Here is a 20,006-nt window from a genome sequence, read left to right on the forward strand (position 1 = left end):
GCCTCTTAGGGAGCTGCTGCCACTCGCGTCGGCGTGGGTCGTCCCACGGACTCCAGATGCCCCCACGACCTTGTCGTGCATTCCATGCCCATTATTAACAGTACCTCGTCGTGCATCCCCTGCTCCACGACCTCTCCTGGGCTCAGGCATCTCTTCCCCGACGTGGGTTTCTCCATGGGCCACGAGTGGGCCTCTGCTCCGCCGAGTACATCTTGGCTGCAGGGGGGCTGCCTGCCATCTCACACCGATTTGCAAGGGAAAACTTCAGTTCCAGTACCCCTCCTCCTGCTCCATCTTGACTGACCTGGTCGTTGTGGTTGTCTTCTCTTAGATCTTAATCCTCTCTGGGGGAACTCGGCCCGGCGGGCACCCCGGGAGCGAGATGCTTCCCGAGCCCCCCATGCAGCTCCCCCGGCGCCATCTTGAGCACGTGGCGCCGGCCCGGGCCCGCGCAGCCGCCCGGCCGGGAGCGACGGCAGAGCCCTCCTCCTCTCTCCTCGCTCCTGGGCAAAAGACCTTTTCCCGTCCTTTTGTCTCAACTTAAATAGGGCAATTCGCAGAGGCGCCAATTTGGCTCAACCCCCCGAGGGGGATGGGACTCAGATCTGGTGCCACAGGGAGCAAATCCCCTCTCCTGCCACCAGAACACCCCCCCACATCAAACTATCACATCTGGTCATAGTGATTGAATTGATGTAGATGGGCTATTCTGCATAAGATCTGAGGATTAAAAGAAATAGTGACAGAAACATATCGAAAAGCTGTGAAACTATTGCAGAAAGCAAGGATAGGCAGCAACACATTCAAAATAAAAATGAGAGTATTCTGCTTTCCCTGGTATTATTAGAAGTGCAAAATGAAACAATAGCTATTAGCTTGGCACATGGAAAACCACCAACTGTGTGGTGTTTACTTGGAGATGTTGTAGGAGATACAGTGTGCAGCAAATCAGTTTGTGGGGTTATCGCAGCGAGTGAATTCAAAAGCGATTTCAGGCAAAAGGGAACCAGGCCTTTTTTTGGGAAGAGCAGCATTAACGACAGTGGCAGAAGCGAGAGTGAAGAATTTACAAGATTTGCACACGTAGCAGGAGAACTAAACCCGATTCAAATAAAATGCCAAGGCAGTTCACCGAGAAGGATGTTTCTGCTTTAGAAAGTGCATTTTTACCCGTTTGTAAATTAATAGTGACTGAGAGGCATAAATGCTTCACAACTGGTGACCGCAAAGCTAGAAAATGGAAAGGCAACAGCTCAGCAGCCCCTTTAGAGACAGCCAGAGTGGCTTCACTGGGGGCAAATCACACCTGACTAGTCCGGGGGCCTTCCAGGATGCAGCAACTGCATCAGTGGACAAGGGAAGATCTGGGGATGTCATCTACCCGGACTTGTGGGAGGCCTTCGATATGGTGCCCCACAATGTTCTTACCTCTCCCTTACGGCAGGCAGACCCTGTGGCTTATGGTGCCTGTTAAATACTGCCCCGGAGCAGCCTGGAGGAGCCATCTCTGGGGCTGCAGTGGGATGCATGGGGACACGATGGGGTTGTTGGGAGTAGGTACAGCACCCTGCCAAAGCCCCATGGTGGGAGGATGATGCCCCGGGTTGTGGGAGTCAGCGCTGCTTTATGCGTGGGTCTGCGTCCGTGAGTCTTGCATAGACCTGGATGTCCCAGCTTCTCCATCAAAGGGCTGCTTCCCTTAGGGAATGGGACAGGGGAGTCACCCCTCCCATGATTGACTGCACTGCTGGCAGTGACATAGCCCTGGGGACAACTTGGTGCCCTTTGGGGTGTGGTGGATCTGATTTGGGTCTCAGCAATGCCTTTGCACCTCTTTGGTGCTATTTCCTGATGCTCACTGCGCTCGTTCCCCTTCCCATGCAGGCACGGAGAGCTTCTGCAGAAATGGCTTTTAATGGAAAAACTGAGAACAAAACAGTCATAAAAACTACTACATCATCAACAGACCCCCTCTCCCACTCCCTAAAACCATTTTATCCCCACAACAGCCCTAATCCCACCCTCCTGACCCAGCTCTGGCTGCGGGAGCCTTGCGCTTGTGTCCCTTTTCTGGCAATGAGGCATTCTGTCACTTCCATTTCTTTTCCAGGCTCGTGTTGTGCAGAGACACGCTGCCCTGGGGTGGTGGCAGGTCTGTCCCCACATCCTGCTGTGAATCCTCAGGCTTCATCTTGTTGGTGTTGAGGTGTTCAGTGCTCAGGATGGCTTTGGAGGTCTTGGGGACACTCTAGTCAGCAAAGACCATCTCCTCAGGCAGCCGGAGTGAGCTGATCTTGTGATGGGGTATGGTGCCACTAGCACCAGCAGAGTCCCCGGGCATGGAGTCACTGCTGGGATAGATCTGGCTGATTGACAGCGCCTCCAGGGAGAAAACCAAGTGCCTCAGAGCCTCTTCCAGCATCACCTGCTCAGGCAGCACAACATCGCCAGCTGGAATCACCGCTGGGTCCCTGATGGCTTGGACATGGACGGTGGCAGAGTGGCTGTGGGCGATGTCGCTGCGTAGGGGTGTGTTACTGCCTGGGAGGGTGCTCTTCTCCATGGGGACATCACTGCCTGGGTGGATATCACCGCTTATGGGGATACCATCATCCTTGTGAACATCACTGCCTGGCTGGATGCCACTGCGCAGAACATTGTCACTACTCAGGAGGGTGCCGTCATCCATGGGGATATCAGTGCCCAGAGAGATGTTCATAGCCGAGAGGGCGCCCTCATCCATGGAGACGTCACTGCTGAGGGAGATGTCAATACCCGAGAGGGTGGCGTCATCCATGGAAACATCACTGGCCAGGGAAATGTCACCACCTGGGGAGATGCCATTATCCATCCCATCACCTGGGGGACTGCTGCTGCCCAGGAGTGCCCTGGAGGAATTGGCAGTGCTGGATGGGCCGTGCTGTGTGTACTGCCCCTTGAGACGGTGATTACAGGGAAGGGACAGTGGCAGCACTGGGGGGAACGTGGCCACTGCTGTCCCCTGACAGTCATAAGGCTTGAACAGCTGTGGTTGGCCCTGGGGAGCCCGTGGGTGTGCCCAGGCCAAGGGCACCCCGCAGCCCGAGGGTCCCCAGCGGACAGTGCCCGTTGGAGCAGCAATGCTGTGGCCCATTGCGAAGGTGGCTGATGAAGGTGGGTCGGGTCTTCTCCACTCAAAGCAGATGATGGGGTGGTTGAAGCAGCCGCCACATGGAGCCATTAGCAGACCTGCAGGGATGAGAGGGAGATGTGCCGGTCTGTGGGGGAGTCTCCTAGGGTACCCCAGGAGCCAGGCCTAAGCACTGATGTGCCCCTGCTCTGTGCCAGGCGAGCAGGGAGCTCGCGGCAGGGATGATCCCTATGGGGTGAGCTGTGTGCCAGCGGGATGGGGCTGCGCAGTGGAACAGGAGAGATGGCCGCGAGATCCCTGGAAGTCCTCTGTCTATTTTATGGACTGGGCAGCCCTGCCTGGTCAACAACTGTGTGCCACAGCTGCCAGGGGACAGGGGTGCTAGTGACGCTGGAGGTGCCAGGGGCGACGGAGGGCACCCATGGGCACTGGGAGGACTGGAGGGGGACAGGAGTTCTGAGGTGCTCCTCTTCTCCCCTGTGTATCCTTTCTAAAGAGCCTGTACCCTTCTATTCTGACACTTCAGTCATAGGATTCATCCCACCATATCTCCGTGATGCCAATAAGATCATATTCCAACAGGCACGCACACATTTCTAACTCCTCTTGCTTGTTCCCCATGCTGCGTGCATTAGTGTAGAGCCATTTAAGTTGGGCCCCAGATGAACCTGACTTCCTGGCTGGAGCGGCTGGAATTCCTTTCTCCTGCTCTTCGGGTGCTTCCAGCATGTCTTTATCAACCTTGATATTACCCCCCTCCCTCTTCGAATCCAGTTTAAAGCGCTGTCAATGAGCCCTGCTAGCTGTTGTGCTAAGACCCTTGTTCCCCTATGAGAAAGGCAAGTCCTATCTGGTGCCAGTAGGTCTGGTGCCATGTGGCTGATCCCATTGTCAAAAAAGCTGAAATTGTGGTGATGACACCAGCCACGGAGCCACATATTAATCAACTGGATGCATCTGCTTCTTCCACTGTCACTGCTCGCAACTGGAAGGATAGAAGAAAAGACAGCCTGTGCCCCAGATCCTCTTACCAGCTTTCCCAGGGCCCTGAAGTCTCTTTTCATCGACTGTGGACTCTATGTTTCAGTTTCATCACCACCCACATGGAAGAGCAGTAAAGGATAGTAGTCCGTGGGCCATACGAGGCTAGGAAGTTTCCTAGCGATGTCCTTAACCCAGGCTCCAGGGAGGCAGCAGACTTCCCTCTGAGCAGGGTGAGCCCAGCATATTGGATCTCTGTCCCCCTCAGATGGGAGTTGCCTGTAACTATTACCCATCTTTTCTTCCCTGTGGAGGCGGTCTTGATACTGGGGGTTGTCCTTTCTGACCCTAGTGACACCTCCAGTGCAGATGGACCCTCAGCCCCATCATCTGTTGATGGGCCTTCCACCTCCAGAGCCTCATACCTGTTGTGCAGAGGCACCTGGGCAGGCGAGGTGAGCAAGGAGGGGGGGTCGTCTGTTGCCCCGAGCACAGACTTGCTGCCATTCTTGGCTTCCCTTTGGACTACTATCTTCTGCCTTGTTGGGTGAGGAATCAGAATCCCCTTTATCTTGGGGTTTTTTTTGTCTCTTTCTGTTTTTGCTTCAGGTCAGGCAGAACCAGACACCACCGATCTCTCTCTTTCTCAGACTCCCTGATGCTCCTCAACCTTTCTACTTCCTCCCGCAGCTCTACGACCATGGCGAGCAGATCCTCCACCTGGTCGCACCTTACACAGCTGTTCTCACCACTTACCATGGAGAGGCTCAGGCACTACCTGCAGCCTGAGACCTGTACAGCTGCATCTGTCTGTGGGAGCTCTGCCTGCGCTCCCACATCCCTCCTGCCGGGTGCAGAGGTCTTCGCCTTCCGGCAGGTGGTCAGAATCACAGAATGTTAGGGATTGGAAGGGACCTCAAAGGATCATCTAGTCCAATCGCCCTGCCAGAGCAGGACCACCTAAATCAGATCACACAAGAACACGTCCAGGCAGGTTTTGAACATCTCCAGAGAAGAAGACTCCACAACCTCTCTGGGCAGCCAACCTCTCTGCGCAGCCTGTTCCAGTGTTCTGTTACCCTTACTGGGAAGAAGTTCTTCCTCATGTTTAAGCGGAACCTCCTATGTTCCAGCTTATATCCATTTCCCCTTGTCCTGTCATTGGATGCCAGTGAGAAGAGCCTGACTCCATCCTCATGACAAGTCACCCTTTACATATTTATAAACATTAATGAGATCCCCCCTCAGTCTCCTCTTCTCCAAGCTAAAGAGACCCAGCTCCCTCAGCCTTTCCTCATAAGGGAGTTGCTCCACACCCTTAATCATCTTTGTGGCCCTACGCTGGACTCTCTCAACTATGGCTGAGTTTTTTCTGAGATGCTGATGGCTGGCAGATAAACTTACCTCTCGAGCAGGCAGCCTGACCGACGGACTGTGCCCTTCTCCTGCGCTGTTCCTTGCAAACTGCCGCGAAAACTGCCACACCACGCCCCGACTGACGTGCCACGTGCCATTTTCCCGCTCTGTTCTCGCGCTTCCTGGGTGGGTCTTTTATAGGGGTGGGAGGGACCGCCATTGCTCTATTTAGATTAGATATAGGAAAGTAAGTTTTTACAATGAGGGCGGTGAGGCACTGGACCAGATTGCCCAGAGAAGTTGTGGATAGCCCATCCCTGGAAGTGTTGAAGGCCAGGTTGGATGAGGCTTTGAGCAACGTGGTGTAGTGGAAGGTGTCCCTGCTCATGGCAGGGGGGTTGGAACTAGATGATCTTTGAGGTCCCTTCCAACCCAAACCATTCTGTGATTCTATGATTCTGTAATTTTGAGGGAATGACAGCTGAGACGATGGTGGCTAGCCAGACCAGCAGTATCTTCAGAAACAAGTTTTAGCTATGCATCATGTGGGATACTCATATTGGTATAGAAATAAGAGTAGTTTGCGTTTGAATATTTTTATGCATATCTGCCTGTATCATGTGATTGGTTTACATTGAAGTTTATAAACTCCACTTTAGCATCTGTACTTGAAACTAATTAAACTAACTTTTTGATGGATTCTGCAATATGTATGCTAAAAACCTCTTTGCTTACTGATAAGTATGCCTTAGAAAATGAGTAAAATTTTGTTTCCTTTTTTCCCCATCTGTGTGACAGCGATGTGAAAAACACAAAGTACAACAAGCTTTGTTCTTTTATTTGCTTTTATTTCTGCAGGCTATGAAATCACCAGAATTAAAAGAACGATTGGAGGAATCGGAAAAGTTGATTCAGGAAATGACTGTGACCTGGGAAGAAAAATTAAGAAAAACTGAAGAGATAGCACAGGTTTGCTGCTTTCTTTCCCCCCTCATCCCCATTTTTTATGAGAGTAGGTTTGTTTCCTTTTGTCTGTCATTCATAGAGATTGTTTGAATCTCTCCCTACATTTATGGGTAAGTAGGTCAAGCTTACTGCCCTTTTGAAAAGCTTCACTCTAATTCCTGTGATAGCTGTGTGCCTCCCAGATGACTGTTGCAGTGACAATAATAAATTGTCACTGTATGCAAATGGAGAAGTTATTTAAAAGAATAATAATCCATGGATGAGAGGATTGTAGGGATTTTATATTCTTCAGACAGTAAAATTGTTGTTTGTGTTGAAGGACGGAGCACTGATAGCATTAAATGCAAGGTTATGTACAGAATGCCTCAATACACAAGGCAAAGGGCATTCAGAATATTAAAAAGTAGAACTGTTTGGAATCCCTGTGTGTTTTAATATTTCTTCACTGATTCTGATATTCTGTGATATTCAAATTCACTGATATTTACGGTTTCAGACTATAATTGAATATGATGGTTACGTTGAAAAATTGTGCAGATCACCACTGTTATTGCACTTCCAATTCTTACCAGACAGATGCTGATGGATATATTTGCAGTAGGCAGCTTGTGAGGAGGAGGACTATTGAAAAGTGATTAATAGCATGTAATAAATAAGGAGAAAATGGAGCATCTGATACAAAGCCCTCTTGTAGGTGACACAATCAGAATAGAACTGTGTTGACTTTAGTTTTAAAGATGCATTGTAAGAAGTGCTGTTTGTGACTATGAGGGCCTCCTGGCTCTCAATGGAGATTAGTACCATGGATTTTCCTCTGTGTGTATAAGGTTGAGGAATAGTAATAATAATAAAAAACATCTGCTCTCATCCTGCACAGTAGTTTCTAGGTGTAGAAGCACTGAGTGTGTGAGGAGGTTGAAAAACTAGAGGAATGGGCTCAGCACTGCAGACTCAGTCTCCCTTCATGTTTGCATATAGGTGCTTGTTTTACATCTCTTCCCCTTTGTCTTTAAATTCTCAGCCTGTAACGATGTTCCAGAGCTGGGAGTTTCATGATCCTTGCAGCTGTAGGAGAAGTGATTTATTTTTTTTTGCAGTGGAGGGATAAAGACTAGTGTTTGTGCAGTATAAGGCTGTTTCAGGACCACTTGGAAGCCAGTGGAAGGAACTTTCTGACATCTTCAGTAGGTGTGGTGGGTTGACCCTGGCTAGGTGCAAGGTGCCCACCAAGCCGCTCTGTCGCTTCCGCTCAACTGGGTAGAGGGAGAAGAATATGACGAGAAGCTCGTGGGTCAACATAAGGACAGGGAGATTACTAACCAATTACTGTCGTGGGCAAAACAGACTCGACTCAGGGAAATTAGTTTAATTTGTTGCCAATCAAAATCAGAGTAGGGTAATAAGAAATAAAATACTCTAGTCTTAAAACACCTTTGTCGCACTCTTCCCTTCTTCCCGGGTTCATTTTCACTCCTGATTTCTCTACCTCCTTCCCTCCAGCGGCGCAGGGGAACAGGAAATGGGGTTTGTGGTCAGTTCATCACATGTTGTTTCTACCGCTCCTTCTTCCTCACGCTCTTACCCTGCTCCAGCATGGGGTCCCTCTCACAGGAGAAAGTCTTCCACAAGCTACTCCAATATGGGTCCTTCTCACGGTCTGCAGACCTTCAGGAGCAGACTGGTCCAGTGTGGGTCTCCCATGGGGTCACAAGTCCTGCCAGCAAACCTGCTCCAGCATGTGCTCCTCTCTCCACAGGGACACAGGTCCTGCCAGGAGCCTGCTCCAACATGGGCTTCCCATGGGCCCACAGCCTCCTTTGGGCACATCTACCTGCTCTATCATGGGGTTGTCCATGGGCTGCAGGGGAATCTCGGCTCCGATGCCTGGAGCACCTCCTGCCCCTCCTTCTTCACTGGCCTTGATGTCTCTAGAGTTGTTTGTCTCACATTTTCTCAATCTTCTCTCCAGCTGCTGTTGCGCAGGGTTTTTTTTTCCCCTTCTTAACTATGTTATCCCAGAGGTGCTACCACTGTTGCCGATGAGCTCGGCCTTGGCCAGTGGCGGGTCCGTCTTGGAGCATTGACTCTGTCGAACACGGGGGAAACTTCTAGCAGCTTCTCACTGAAACCAACTCTGCAACCCCCCTCGTTACAAAAACTTTGCCACACAAACCCAATACAGTAGAGTTAGGCAGGTCCAAGGTTAAAGGACCTTTATATCATGGTTTGTCAAGTGATTTTATTTCTGGCCAGCATCTACCAACATCTTCCTGCCAAATAGTAGCAGGATAGGTGGGTACGATGGAAAGATAATTGTAACTCGTTGAGGAAGGGAGGGCCATTGAAGAGGCAGTTTGTAGAGATGGAGCAGCAATAAGGATTCAAAGCCTTAAAGACTAACTGTGTCAAAAGGCAATTTTTCATATTTTCAGTGAGTATCTGACATGCTTTTTATGTATTTTGAGTGTTTAAGTTACTTAACATTAGGTCTTGAGCAAAAGTTGACAGAATCTGGCTCATTTTCTTTAAGCTAATCCTATAAGATTTAGACTGTGAGCCAACTCCTCCTTTGGGCAAAATGTTCTTTATCTCTGTAGATAATAAGGAATGTTGTGAACTTTAGAGCCTGGCACTGGTGATCAGAAGGGAGATCTTTGACATCACACTGCAGTTTTTCCTCTGTTCTTTGTTTTTTCTCTATCTCTCTCACACACACACGACTTTTCCTTACATGGACATTATGTTGGTTTTGTAAGTGTGTGGGGAGACAGCGTAGAGAAAACTGAGTGAGACTTGTGCTCGCTGTTCTTGGCTATTTTAATCTTGATTAGAACTGGTACAACTCCAGTGCTGAACAAAGAATTATACTGAATAGTGCGACATACTAAGTTTTTAAATACCAAGCAGAGTGGTAGGTAAAGGTCAGAACCGTAATAAACGTTTCAGCGTTATTCCTATATAATGTCAGCTAAATTTTTTTTTTTTTTAATTTTTATTTTTTAGTCTCGGCATCACAGGGAAGGCCCTGTAGGTCTCTTGTATTTTTTTTTTAACTTACGTTTTTCACTCTCCTCTGTTTCTGCTTCCCCCTAGTAATTCTGAGAGGCCTCCTGTGTTTATTTTTAAAATTTTGTTTGCTGTTGTGTATAGTGAGTCTCATTTCAGTTTCTGTATGATCCTGGGAACAGTTCTCAACACTTCTATCTTAATTTTTTTTTTTGTGGAAGAATCCGTTTCTGTTCTTAAGTCAGAAATGTTTAATGTTCCTCTTTCACTGCTCTAGTCTTCACCCAAACACTTCCCTTTGAAAGATGTACATTTTTGCACAGTAATGCTTTGTTGTTGAATTCTATGAAGTCTATTGACAAGAACAAAACACCATCCAAAATGCCACTATTCTTGTTCAGCAGGAAGTGTTATTTGCATTACTTAAATAGCAGGTTGCCAGTTTTTTGTCATTTTGATTGCTCTGGAATAAAAGATAGACATGGAGCTTGACTTGGCAGGGATTTAACTTAGCTTGTTGCTTTTTAGCTCAAAAGAGAAAATAAAGGGCTCTAGAGATGTCTTTGTGGTAGCATTTCGCTGTTCCAGTGAGGTCATGGAGAAGCTTCTACAGTGCTGCAGTGTGCTGCTCTCAGCTGTTTCCATTTTTCACTAGGAAGATGCAACTCTGTGAGCCCATAGCACGTAGCCCTCTGAGACCAGAGGTGGAAGGATGAGAGAAATTACAGATACGTTAATCAAAGCTTGATATAACCAAGGCTTTTGTGTCTAATTTATTGCAGAAGAGTTACTTTTTTCAGAAGTAGCTGCCCATCGTTTTGTGTTGTGGCCTGGGCAGATAGGAATGCATTTCTGAAGGGCTGTACATCAATCAGCTTGATTTTTTTGATGGCTACTCTCTTGCAGGAGCGTCAGAAACAGTTGGAAAGCCTTGGCATATCTCTTCAGTCTTCTGGAATAAAAGTTGGGGATAATAAGTGCTTCCTGGTTAATTTGAATGCAGATCCAGCTCTCAATGAACTTCTGGTATACTATTTGAAGGTAAAAATAAATATATATATATAAAATATATATATATAAAAATGTACTGTTTTTTATTAGAAGTGGGCTTCTAAGGCTATTGGCAGAGGTGTACTTAGGCAGTTTTTATAATGTTCTCTATCTAAAGCATTCTCTGGCATTCACTGCCTTATTGCCTCATTAAAAATAATAGAAGTACAACCTTTTTATTTCAAATTTAATTCTTTGTGTCAGGGGAAGGTTTGGGTTTTTAATGGTTTTGTTTTGGTTTTTAAAAGAAATTTAGAGATGCTCTCTTTTATGAACTGTCTTCTGTTTTTTTTTTTTTATGCCAGCTTTCACAAAGTCTTACCCATCAGAGTGTTTTATCTGGGCATCTCAGTAATGAGCTTGCTTCTACATGTGCAGTACTGACTCCAGTTTATAAAATGTGTTTTTATTCCACTTCATGCAACTTGTCAGGAGTGAAAATCAAGTTTTGTTCTGCCTTAGCACTTCTGCTGATGTGCAGTCCCCATTGCTGATGTTAAACATAAAACGCGTTAATGTGACTTTGGGACTCTGCACTGAAACATCTGAGTGGTTTATTCCAGTTTAACAAACTGTAGACGTGATCTGGAGTCAGGAGGAGAAATGAGATAACGACCACTTTTAAGCCACGTTTTAGAGTGCAAGTTCTAAAACTTTAGCGGTGCAAGAACATTGGCAGTTTGAGCTTCATGTTAAATCTTTCTCCTCTCTTTGAAGTGGTCTATAGTAACTCTCAAAACGGCCACAGAATTAGCAATGGGGCCGAAAGATGGTTTTGGTTTAGTTGGCGTTAGGACATACGTGATCCTTTTTTATATCAGTCATAGCTGCTCTGTGATGTCTCAATGAAAGCAAGGGAAATAACTTTCTCAATGTTTTATCTGCGAAAAAACATTGAAAAGGACAAAAGAGCTGAGGTTTTGGGAGAATTGAATCCTTTCCAGGTGCCTTGCACATAGGTGTCCAGAGTATGACTCAGGCTGCTAAATCAGCCTCGATGCTGACAGCTATTGAGGCAGAGCTGACTTCTGTGGTGTTGATCGAGAACGCGTGACAAGAGTACGCTGAAGCCAAAGCCTGCTCAGAAAACAGGCCTTGGCCCATCAGTACCAGCAGGAAAGTCTCAGGTGGTGCTGTGCTACTTTCCTTTTCCAGAGAAAACCCCTTTGCATGGGGTAGGTTTTGTGTGTTTCAGTTAGTCTTTATTTTTTTAATGACACAAATTCATTTTGTTCGTTGAGAATTTTGGTTTAGAAATCCCTGTCCTTTGAAATTCTTTTGATAAAGTGATTTACACCTGTTTTGCCTAAAATTCTGAGGTTAAACTCTCTTGCTTCTCTAGAGTAAATATCTTGTCCACATTCTCTTTAGTGCTGAGCTGCATACATATTAGTTCTTATAAGCACCGAAGAACAGCTTCGTCTGACTTATCTAAACTATTGTATCTGTTTCTCAAAAATTGCTCAGAGATACCTAAAAAAGAAATAAGTGAACTGGGGCATGTGTGGAGTGATTCTTCCTTTGCCAAATCTCTCATGCCTCAAGTACTTCAGGAATTTCCTAAGCCGTTGGATGATCTATATGGAACCTGTGTAATAGCCGTGGGTCTAACCACTGTGAACCTGTCTTAATTCCTCTTTGAACTCCTTTAGACTTTGGCTTTTACAACATCCCGAGGCCCTGAATTCCACAATTAAGTTATGGAAACTTCGTCATCTTCGGATTTAAGTGCTGCCTGTAAACTTTCCTGACTTGCTTACTGTAAGACAAAGTGAGGATTTACTTGCAATGTTTCATTCTCCTTCTCCTCTCTAAGGGAAATAGTAAACAGTTTTCAGTTTTTGGAACTAGATGACAAGATATATCCAGAAGCAGAATGGAAGAGTTGGAACTAGTGAACTTCTGTAATCTGTTGTTAACATGTTAATTAATTTTTCCCAGGAGCACACATTAATAGGCTCAGACAACTCTCAAGATATCCAACTATGTGGAATGGGAATTCTTCCTGAACACTGCATTATAGACATCACTCCAGAAGGACAGGTTATGTTAACACCTCAAAAAAATACTAGGTAAAGGAATAAAATACAGCTCTAGTTGTATAATATTTATAGTTTTATCCAGTATTTTTTGATTAGTGGTGCAAAAAGATAATTAAAAAATGAACTTTTTCATGTAGCCTGAAGTAAGAAAATTCTACTTCTTGTATCCTACTTTAACATTTTGTTTTAATTGTCATTTACCTCTCTGTCAACTTGTATCTTTTGTTCTAAAGAGGTTTCTCTCAGTGATGGTGTTTTTAATTTAAGTTTTCATAGAGAGGATGAGTAAATTGTGTATGCTTTCAGCAAGTAGATACTGACTGATTTGCAGCTGTGTAGATGTAACTCTATCAAAATGTGAATTAATTTTCTAGGAAATCTGTTGATATGCAAAGAGCTGCTGAAGCACTTGTTGCTTTATTTGATTAAGTAGCAGTACTTGAGAAGCAGATGGTATATTCAAATTGATCACAAAATGACATGCATCGTCAGCATCTCCAATAATTTATTGTTAGAGACACAAAATTCAAGAATTTCACATTTACCCTGATTCATATTTGATCCTACTTTGAGCTGGAGATTGGACTGGATAACATCCTGAGATTCCGTTCAAATTTGAGTTATCCTGTGATCTTATTTTCAGACTTAATCCGACTCTGAAATAAAAGTAGCTTCTGATGATTCTGATTAGTTCATTGTCTTTAAACTGTTTATGTAGCAAAGTTCTCTGATGTCTCATTCAATGTTTCTATTTCGTGACTATATTTCAAAGTTGTGTGAAAAGTGTTTGTTTCCAGTGACATGATCTTTTTTCAGGCCCCTTATTTTTAAGCTCTAATTATACTCCCCAGACATAGCTGTCGTAATATCTGTCCAAAAGTTCTGAACTCGGTAAGCTTAAGCAATCAAAATAAGCTGAGACTGAGGAATTTATGAATTTGTGAAGCAGCACAGGGTAGGTGAATGAAGTTTCTGGGGATATTTTGCCTGTTTGCAATCATAAACCTGTTCTCCTACCTTAGGTAGTTACAATAAGGAAAGTAGTACTGGGAAAAAAAAAAAGCTTTATATAGGTGCATTTGCTTTAGATTTTTGCATTTTCACAGGACGTTCGTAAACGGTTCTGCTGTCGTGTGTCCTATCCAGCTACATCATGGAGACAGAATACTGTGGGGAAACAACCACTTCTTCAGGTACAAAAAATACTAAAGAAATTGTAAGTTTGCACCAACTTTAGTTTGTCTTAAGGTGTAAGGAAAGATGACAGTGGAGCACTGAGACTGAAGGAGGTGGTTTCATTTTCATTGGGATTATAAAGGCAATGCTCATGTTTAACTGTTCTTGGATGCAAGATGTCAGAGCAACTGTGCGTGATTTTAGCTTCAGAGCAATAAATTGACTTAACTTCTTGTATTTCCAATGGCCTGTAACCTTGCTGATGAGGACCTTGCTGTAGTTACCAGTACTATGATCTCACTGAAGAGCTTTAATTTTTGAGGTGTTAACTTTAATGTGATTCAGAACCACATTAGGTACTTTCTCTTCCACAGTGAAACCCAAGCTTTGACTTTTATAGGTTGCCTTTTGGATTTTGTAGATAAGGTGTTAGATTTTTCACCTATGTTATACAGTGATCTGGGCCTTACAAGGCCACTGTGTTCTCTGTTGCCTGGAATTCCAGCTCCAGCCATACCTGAGACCTTCCTGTATCAGATAGGATCACTGGCAGAAATTTTCTGTGAAAGACTGTCTTCTTGGAACTCTCTGTGTTTGGTCTGAAATACCTTAAAGATCAGTGAATTTAAATGATGGATATCATTTACATTCATGGATATCCAACATATTTGGATATGGGATGACTGAAAAAATTTGAAAGAAAAAGATCTACATATTTGGATAATCTACTTAATTTCAGTAATCTTTGAAAGCAGCCCTTTGTTTCAAATTTGAGCAATTAATAGTTCTTTAAAAATTTTCCTCTTATTTAAAGGCTGAATTTGCCAAAGAAGAAGAAGAAGGCAGATCATGAGGATGAAGAACGAGACAGCTCTATGAAGTGCAGTAGTAGTGTGGAGCAGCTGGACATAGATGGAGACAATTCCAGTGAAGTGTCTAGTGAGATTAACTTCAGCTATGAATATGCCCAGATGGAAGTCACTATGAAGGCACTTGGTAGTAATGGTAAGAAGCAACAGAAATTATTGGAAATAGGTATAGAATATGTCGTTACATCTTCAGGGACTCTTAACCACAGACTTTTCCCCTTATAACGTCCTACTGGAGAATTTTTCTTGTGAATGACTCATCGTAGCCATTTTAGCACTTGAGGGGGAAAAAAACCACCACAGAATGTTTTGTTTGGCAGTTGTTCATGAGGAAAAAGCCAAAACTGGAATATTGGTGGAACTGCAGCCTCAAATCAAAGTGTTTTCACTTTGTTTATTTTTCTTGTGTTATGTCTCACTTAGGCATTAACTGTAGTGATTTCTGTCTCTGAAACCATGTTCCTTAATCTTTGTGGTCTTATGTAGCTGTCCCAGAGTGACATTATTTTGAGAAACAAAAGGGTTTTTTTCAGCTTGGTTTTTCCCTTTTCTCAGCTTTCTTGAATCATCCATCCAGTCTGCTCTGTAGATGTTTATTTTACTCCACAGTTCAGCAGCACTTTTTTAATATGTGTTACAGCAAAAATATAATATCTTCCTCCTTTTACATGCCAGCTATGTTTACTCTCTAGGACATTATTCACCATAGATTTCAGACTGTTGCTGCAGTCCCTAACGTGGATTACTGCAGATATAGAATGGCAAAGGGAAGTACCAAATCATAGTAATTTGTGCCTTGCCCGAGGTCATACAGCATATCTGTAGCAGAACATTGGAAAGATCTCATGTTTCCAAGTCCACTGTCTCTGCCCCATATTCATTATGTGATTGCTTCTGTTTAATTTTATGGTTGCCAAGTATTTGACCCCCAAAAGTACTACCTTCTTTGTTTTCAACATCTGCTTAGATCCAATGCAGTCAATCTTGCAAAGTTTAGAGCAGCAACACGAAGAGGAGAAGAGATCTGCGCTTGAACGACAGAGACTGATGTACGAACATGAACTGGAGCAACTGCGAAGGCGATTGTCACCAGAGAAGCAGCATTTCCGCAGCATGGACAGGTTCTCCTTTCATTCTCCCAGCGCTCAGCAGCGCTTGCGGCAGTGGGCAGAGGAGAGGTGGGTAGTCAAATCTGACCATCAGGAGTGTTCATTTAAAGTTTTTCAGTGCTAGTGAATTTTGCAAGGTTTTAATTGTATTGTACACCTCTGCCAAATTTCTGAGAGGACTCCTGTGGAGGGTTGGGGAAGGCAAGGCAAAAATATAAGAACAATCAGACCTATAATGCTAGAAAAGATGAGAAAGAATGAGTGCCTACTTTGATGTTAAGGGAAACTCTATCCTGATTGGCAACAAATTTTACTAAAGATGAAGTGATTGGAAGAAATTTTGGGACTCCTATAGGAATTTGTTCTTCTGTGGAACATCACTCAGCTACTGGAAAGTTGTTTTTCCTCTTCGCTCACATCTATGTTTGACCTGGGCACGTCCTGGCAACCAGAAGAGTGCAGAAAGAAAAGGGAGTCAGAGGATGGTACAAAGAATTGTGATCCAGAGCGTTGCAAAAATCTATTTAATAACAACAGAGTGTCCACCATCCTTTTCCTGGGCAATTGCACTGAGGTTGTTTACTTCAGCCTCTAAATGATTGTTTCCAGTATTATTGTAAAAAAGAGCAGCTGCAGGAGGAAGATGAAACTTACCCTTAAACAATGAGTATGATAAAGACATTGTAATGAGAAAGTACAAAACTAATTTCTATGGCTAGAGAAGCAATTTTTGAAACAGAAAATATTTGAGACAATCTAACATGGTGTTAGCTGTGTGTCTGGAATGTTTTGTGGTACCAGATTCCTGTGCTGCACAGTTGGTGCCCACTTACACTTGCCAGGAAGGCTGGTGAGCAAGTGGGTCATGGTGTCTGAATAAGCCTTTCTCTGTAGGATGGAACATCCACATCTGTGGTGGGGAAGCTCTGGAATAAGCCACACAAGAGCTGACTGTTCAGCAGATGCATGAAAAAATCTCCAAAGCCAGCAGTATGCTAATGTTCATACTGCTAAATTCATACAGATAATCACCCCTCCTAGAATAAATGCAATTTAATTCACCTGATTTTTGTGTTAAAAAGCTGAATGTTAAGACTCCTTCCTGTCAAGTGATCATTCGTTTTGCACTCAGTTTCAATACTAAAATGCCATGATTTTTCCTGTCTCCCCCTCCGAATCCCCTTCTTTTAGAGAAGAAATGTTGACCCACAGCCTGAGAAAGCTGCGCGAGCAGATCGTTAAAGCCAATTTGTACGTGAGAGAAGCCAATTTTATCGGAGAGGAACTGGACAAGAGGACAGAGTATAAAGTTACCCTCCAGATCCCAGCTTCGAGCCTTAATGCTAACAGTAAGGTAAGGTAGCCCTAATGGAACGAAATCGTGGTTCAGAAAGTGTGCCCCTCAGCGTTCCTGTTTGTTGTATTCTGACTTGAATGGACTAGATGGTTTGCCGGTCTGTTCGTGTGCGTTGGCGCATGCTATATCCCTATCTTATTTTGTTACCATAAAATCTTATAATGTGCGAGCTTACTGATGAATGTTTTGGGGCAAGACCTTTCCACTGGTGTTGAAGTTCGCGCTTGCTTCTGTTGCAGAGCGATTAAAATCCGTGCCGGTTAGGTAACATCTGTTTCAGGTATTTACCATCTCCTTGCGGACATTTGTCTTTACATCATCCTAGCGAGCTGAGAAAATACTATCATCCCTATTGTGCAGGGAGGAACTGGAGCAGAGACGATTTGGATGATTTGTTCAAGGCATCTTAGAAATTTTGGAAGGAGGGAAGTGAACCCAGACTTCCGTGTCTCACGCTGACTACCTAAGCTGGTGTTATTTCTGTTCTTGAGGTCAGCCAAATGTTTTAGTGGTACTCGGGCCATTGTTAGTACAGTTTCTCTTGTCTGCTTGTTTTCCTTGCAATCTTCTGGCCCATCTAGAAACAGGATGATAAAGAGGCTTAAGTGTCTGCACTAGTTGAAGGTTGCAGACAGTAGTAACCTTAGCTGGACCTCCAGGCCTGCTGTAACTTGAGGATATTTGTGAAATGCTTAAATGTTCCTATTTCTAACATTTATGTAAGGTGAAAATCCATGGAAACTAGTGCCTGTAGCTGTGATTAGACTTCACAGTTAAACTGAACACGAATATACCGTGACAGCCGAACTCAGAGTCTGTCACGCTTCAATTTGGTTGCTTAAGCTGGAATAAAAAAAGAACAAAATCCAGACTTTTCCCAAAGAGGTTCTCAGTTTTGTATTGGATTTAAACTATTTTTTCATTGTTGTGACATGAATTCCTTATTGATATATCTGTAATTTTTTTGCAGAGAGGTGCAATTCTCAGCGAGCCTGCTATTCAGGTGAGAAGGAAAGGGAAAGGCAAACAGATTTGGTCACTGGAAAAGCTGGAGAATCGATTGGTAGATATGAGGGATCTTTACCAGGAGTGGAAAGACTGTGAGGAAGACAACCCAGTAAGTAAAAATTTCTCCATACTGAGCTGATAGAATTATATGCCTATTTTTTTTTTTTTTGTTTAAGCAGGTGTAAGAAAGTCTTGTGGTTCAGGAAGTGAGGAGGGAATATGTAAAGAGTTAAGTCTCCCTGAGCTTTTGCTTTTCCTAGTACTGAAGCAATCTTCAGCATTTCATTAACCCTTATCTTGTCACTTTGATGCTTATTTGCATGCATAGCTTGGTGACTGAACCGAGCATACAACAAGAAGGCACTTGATGTTCAGGCTGACTTGTCTGAATCTGATGACAAGGACAACTTGCTGAGGACAGGCCTTATGCTCGATCCAAAGTAAAAGTCAAGTCTCCTAATCTGGCCTCTTTCTTGAGTCTGTTTTTTTTTCACTAGGATGGTTGTGCAACACTTTGAAAACTGTTTCATGAAAAGTTTGGTTTTCTTACGTTATAATGAATTTGATTGAAGGTGATGAGAGCTTACTTCAGGCGAGCTGATCCATTCTACGACGAGCAGGAAAACCACAGCCTTATCGGAGTAGCCAATGTTTTTCTTGAGTGCCTGTTCTATGACGTGAAGCTACAATATGCTGTTCCAATCATCAATCAGAAGGGAGAGGTTTGTTATTCTTCTGTAATCTATCCTTACTCAACTGTTTACAACCCGTGGATCTTACTAGCAGCATATAGCACATATTTTCCAGTTTCATGTGCACAAGCTCTTTGCTTGGAATTTGGAATTATGCAAATCCCATAATACCTTGCTAGAGTTGTTTAGACAACTCTGAATCCCAGCGTAGTGATTGTGAAAGGAGAAGGCTTTGTGAGCACCTTTCTGAGCAAAGCAACTCAAAATAAATACTTAGTAGAGCGAGTATGAGCTATAGCTCCACTGGCTTTCGCTGACTGCCATCAAGAATAGACTCTTAAATTCATACTGTAAGAACAACTTCAAAGGCAACTAGAGCACATGAGGCAATGTTCTCTGTGCTCTGCATTATGTGCACTTTGCAGACTTTCTAGAGACTAGTGTGAAAGTGAGTGAGATTGCAGTATGCTGTTCCCAGGGTCACTCTAGTGGCTGATACATTTGTGTTTTTACAACAAAGGCTCTTTGATTCTTGCTTTGAAAAATTCTTCATCTGGTGCAACAAATGCACAGTGTGAAACAATAGAAAGGAATAAAATGTTGGCTGCTTGAAGACTGGAAACAGCAGTAATGGTAGTTACCTGAAAAGGGATGAACCTGTCACTGTTTTCTAGTACGCAAGTAATTCTTAATTCTTTCTTATCAGGTATCAGGTCGTCTCCACGTTGAGGTTGTTCGAGTGAGTGGAGAGATAGACGACAGGTTGGTTGGAGGTGAGGATAGTCCAGACGATTCAAATGAAAATGACACGCAGGAGAGAAAACTTGTCTGCCGGGTGAGTTCCAGACATATCCCAACCTCTGAGCAACCTTCTCTCTTTCCATCCCAAGTCTTAAAGAAGTCCCTGGTGTGTTAGCATCTGGATGTTAGATGTCTCTTTGTAACCTCGGGCACCATGTTCACTTCCAGTATGTAGCTACACAGGCAGACTCCTGTCTTTAAACTTATTGACTATATGAAACTGTATTGATGTTTCAGGATTTAAAAAAAAAAAAAGGAGCAAATAATTTAGCTGTACCTAATCATTTAGCTGTACCTAATCATTCAGTTATATGCACAGAGTTTAATACTTTTGCTGTATTTGTTTCATGGCTTTATGTAATGTCCTGGTGCCCAGCGTTTGTAGCGTTTGCCATGAAGTGTGGTCTTTTCTCACGATATTTTGTTTCTGTAGCAGCTGGAATAATATAAGAGAACTAGATGG

General features: G+C 44.1%; 1 protein-coding gene across 3 annotated transcripts in view; it reads left to right on the forward strand.

Annotated features, from left to right (window-relative positions):
* The window catches only part of KIF13B (kinesin family member 13B), a 144,422-nt gene that overhangs the window by 78,733 nt on the left and 45,683 nt on the right, over window positions 1–20,006 (forward strand). For all 3 annotated transcript variants that reach the window (XM_086631449.1, XM_086631448.1, XM_086631450.1), the window contains exons 12-21: window positions 6,326–6,436; window positions 10,346–10,480; window positions 12,431–12,561; window positions 13,638–13,724; window positions 14,522–14,712; window positions 15,544–15,754; window positions 16,877–17,039; window positions 18,013–18,159; window positions 18,623–18,772; window positions 19,449–19,577. In XM_086631449.1, the coding sequence (XP_086487575.1) occupies window positions 6,326–6,436; window positions 10,346–10,480; window positions 12,431–12,561; window positions 13,638–13,724; window positions 14,522–14,712; window positions 15,544–15,754; window positions 16,877–17,039; window positions 18,013–18,159; window positions 18,623–18,772; window positions 19,449–19,577 (1,455 nt within the window). The remainder of the gene's footprint in view (window positions 1–6,325; window positions 6,437–10,345; window positions 10,481–12,430; window positions 12,562–13,637; window positions 13,725–14,521; window positions 14,713–15,543; window positions 15,755–16,876; window positions 17,040–18,012; window positions 18,160–18,622; window positions 18,773–19,448; window positions 19,578–20,006) is intronic.

This window comes from Tauraco erythrolophus, chromosome 2 (genome assembly GCF_009769465.1).
Source record: "Tauraco erythrolophus isolate bTauEry1 chromosome 2, bTauEry1.pri, whole genome shotgun sequence".
Classification (NCBI taxonomy): domain Eukaryota; kingdom Metazoa; phylum Chordata; class Aves; order Musophagiformes; family Musophagidae; genus Tauraco; species Tauraco erythrolophus.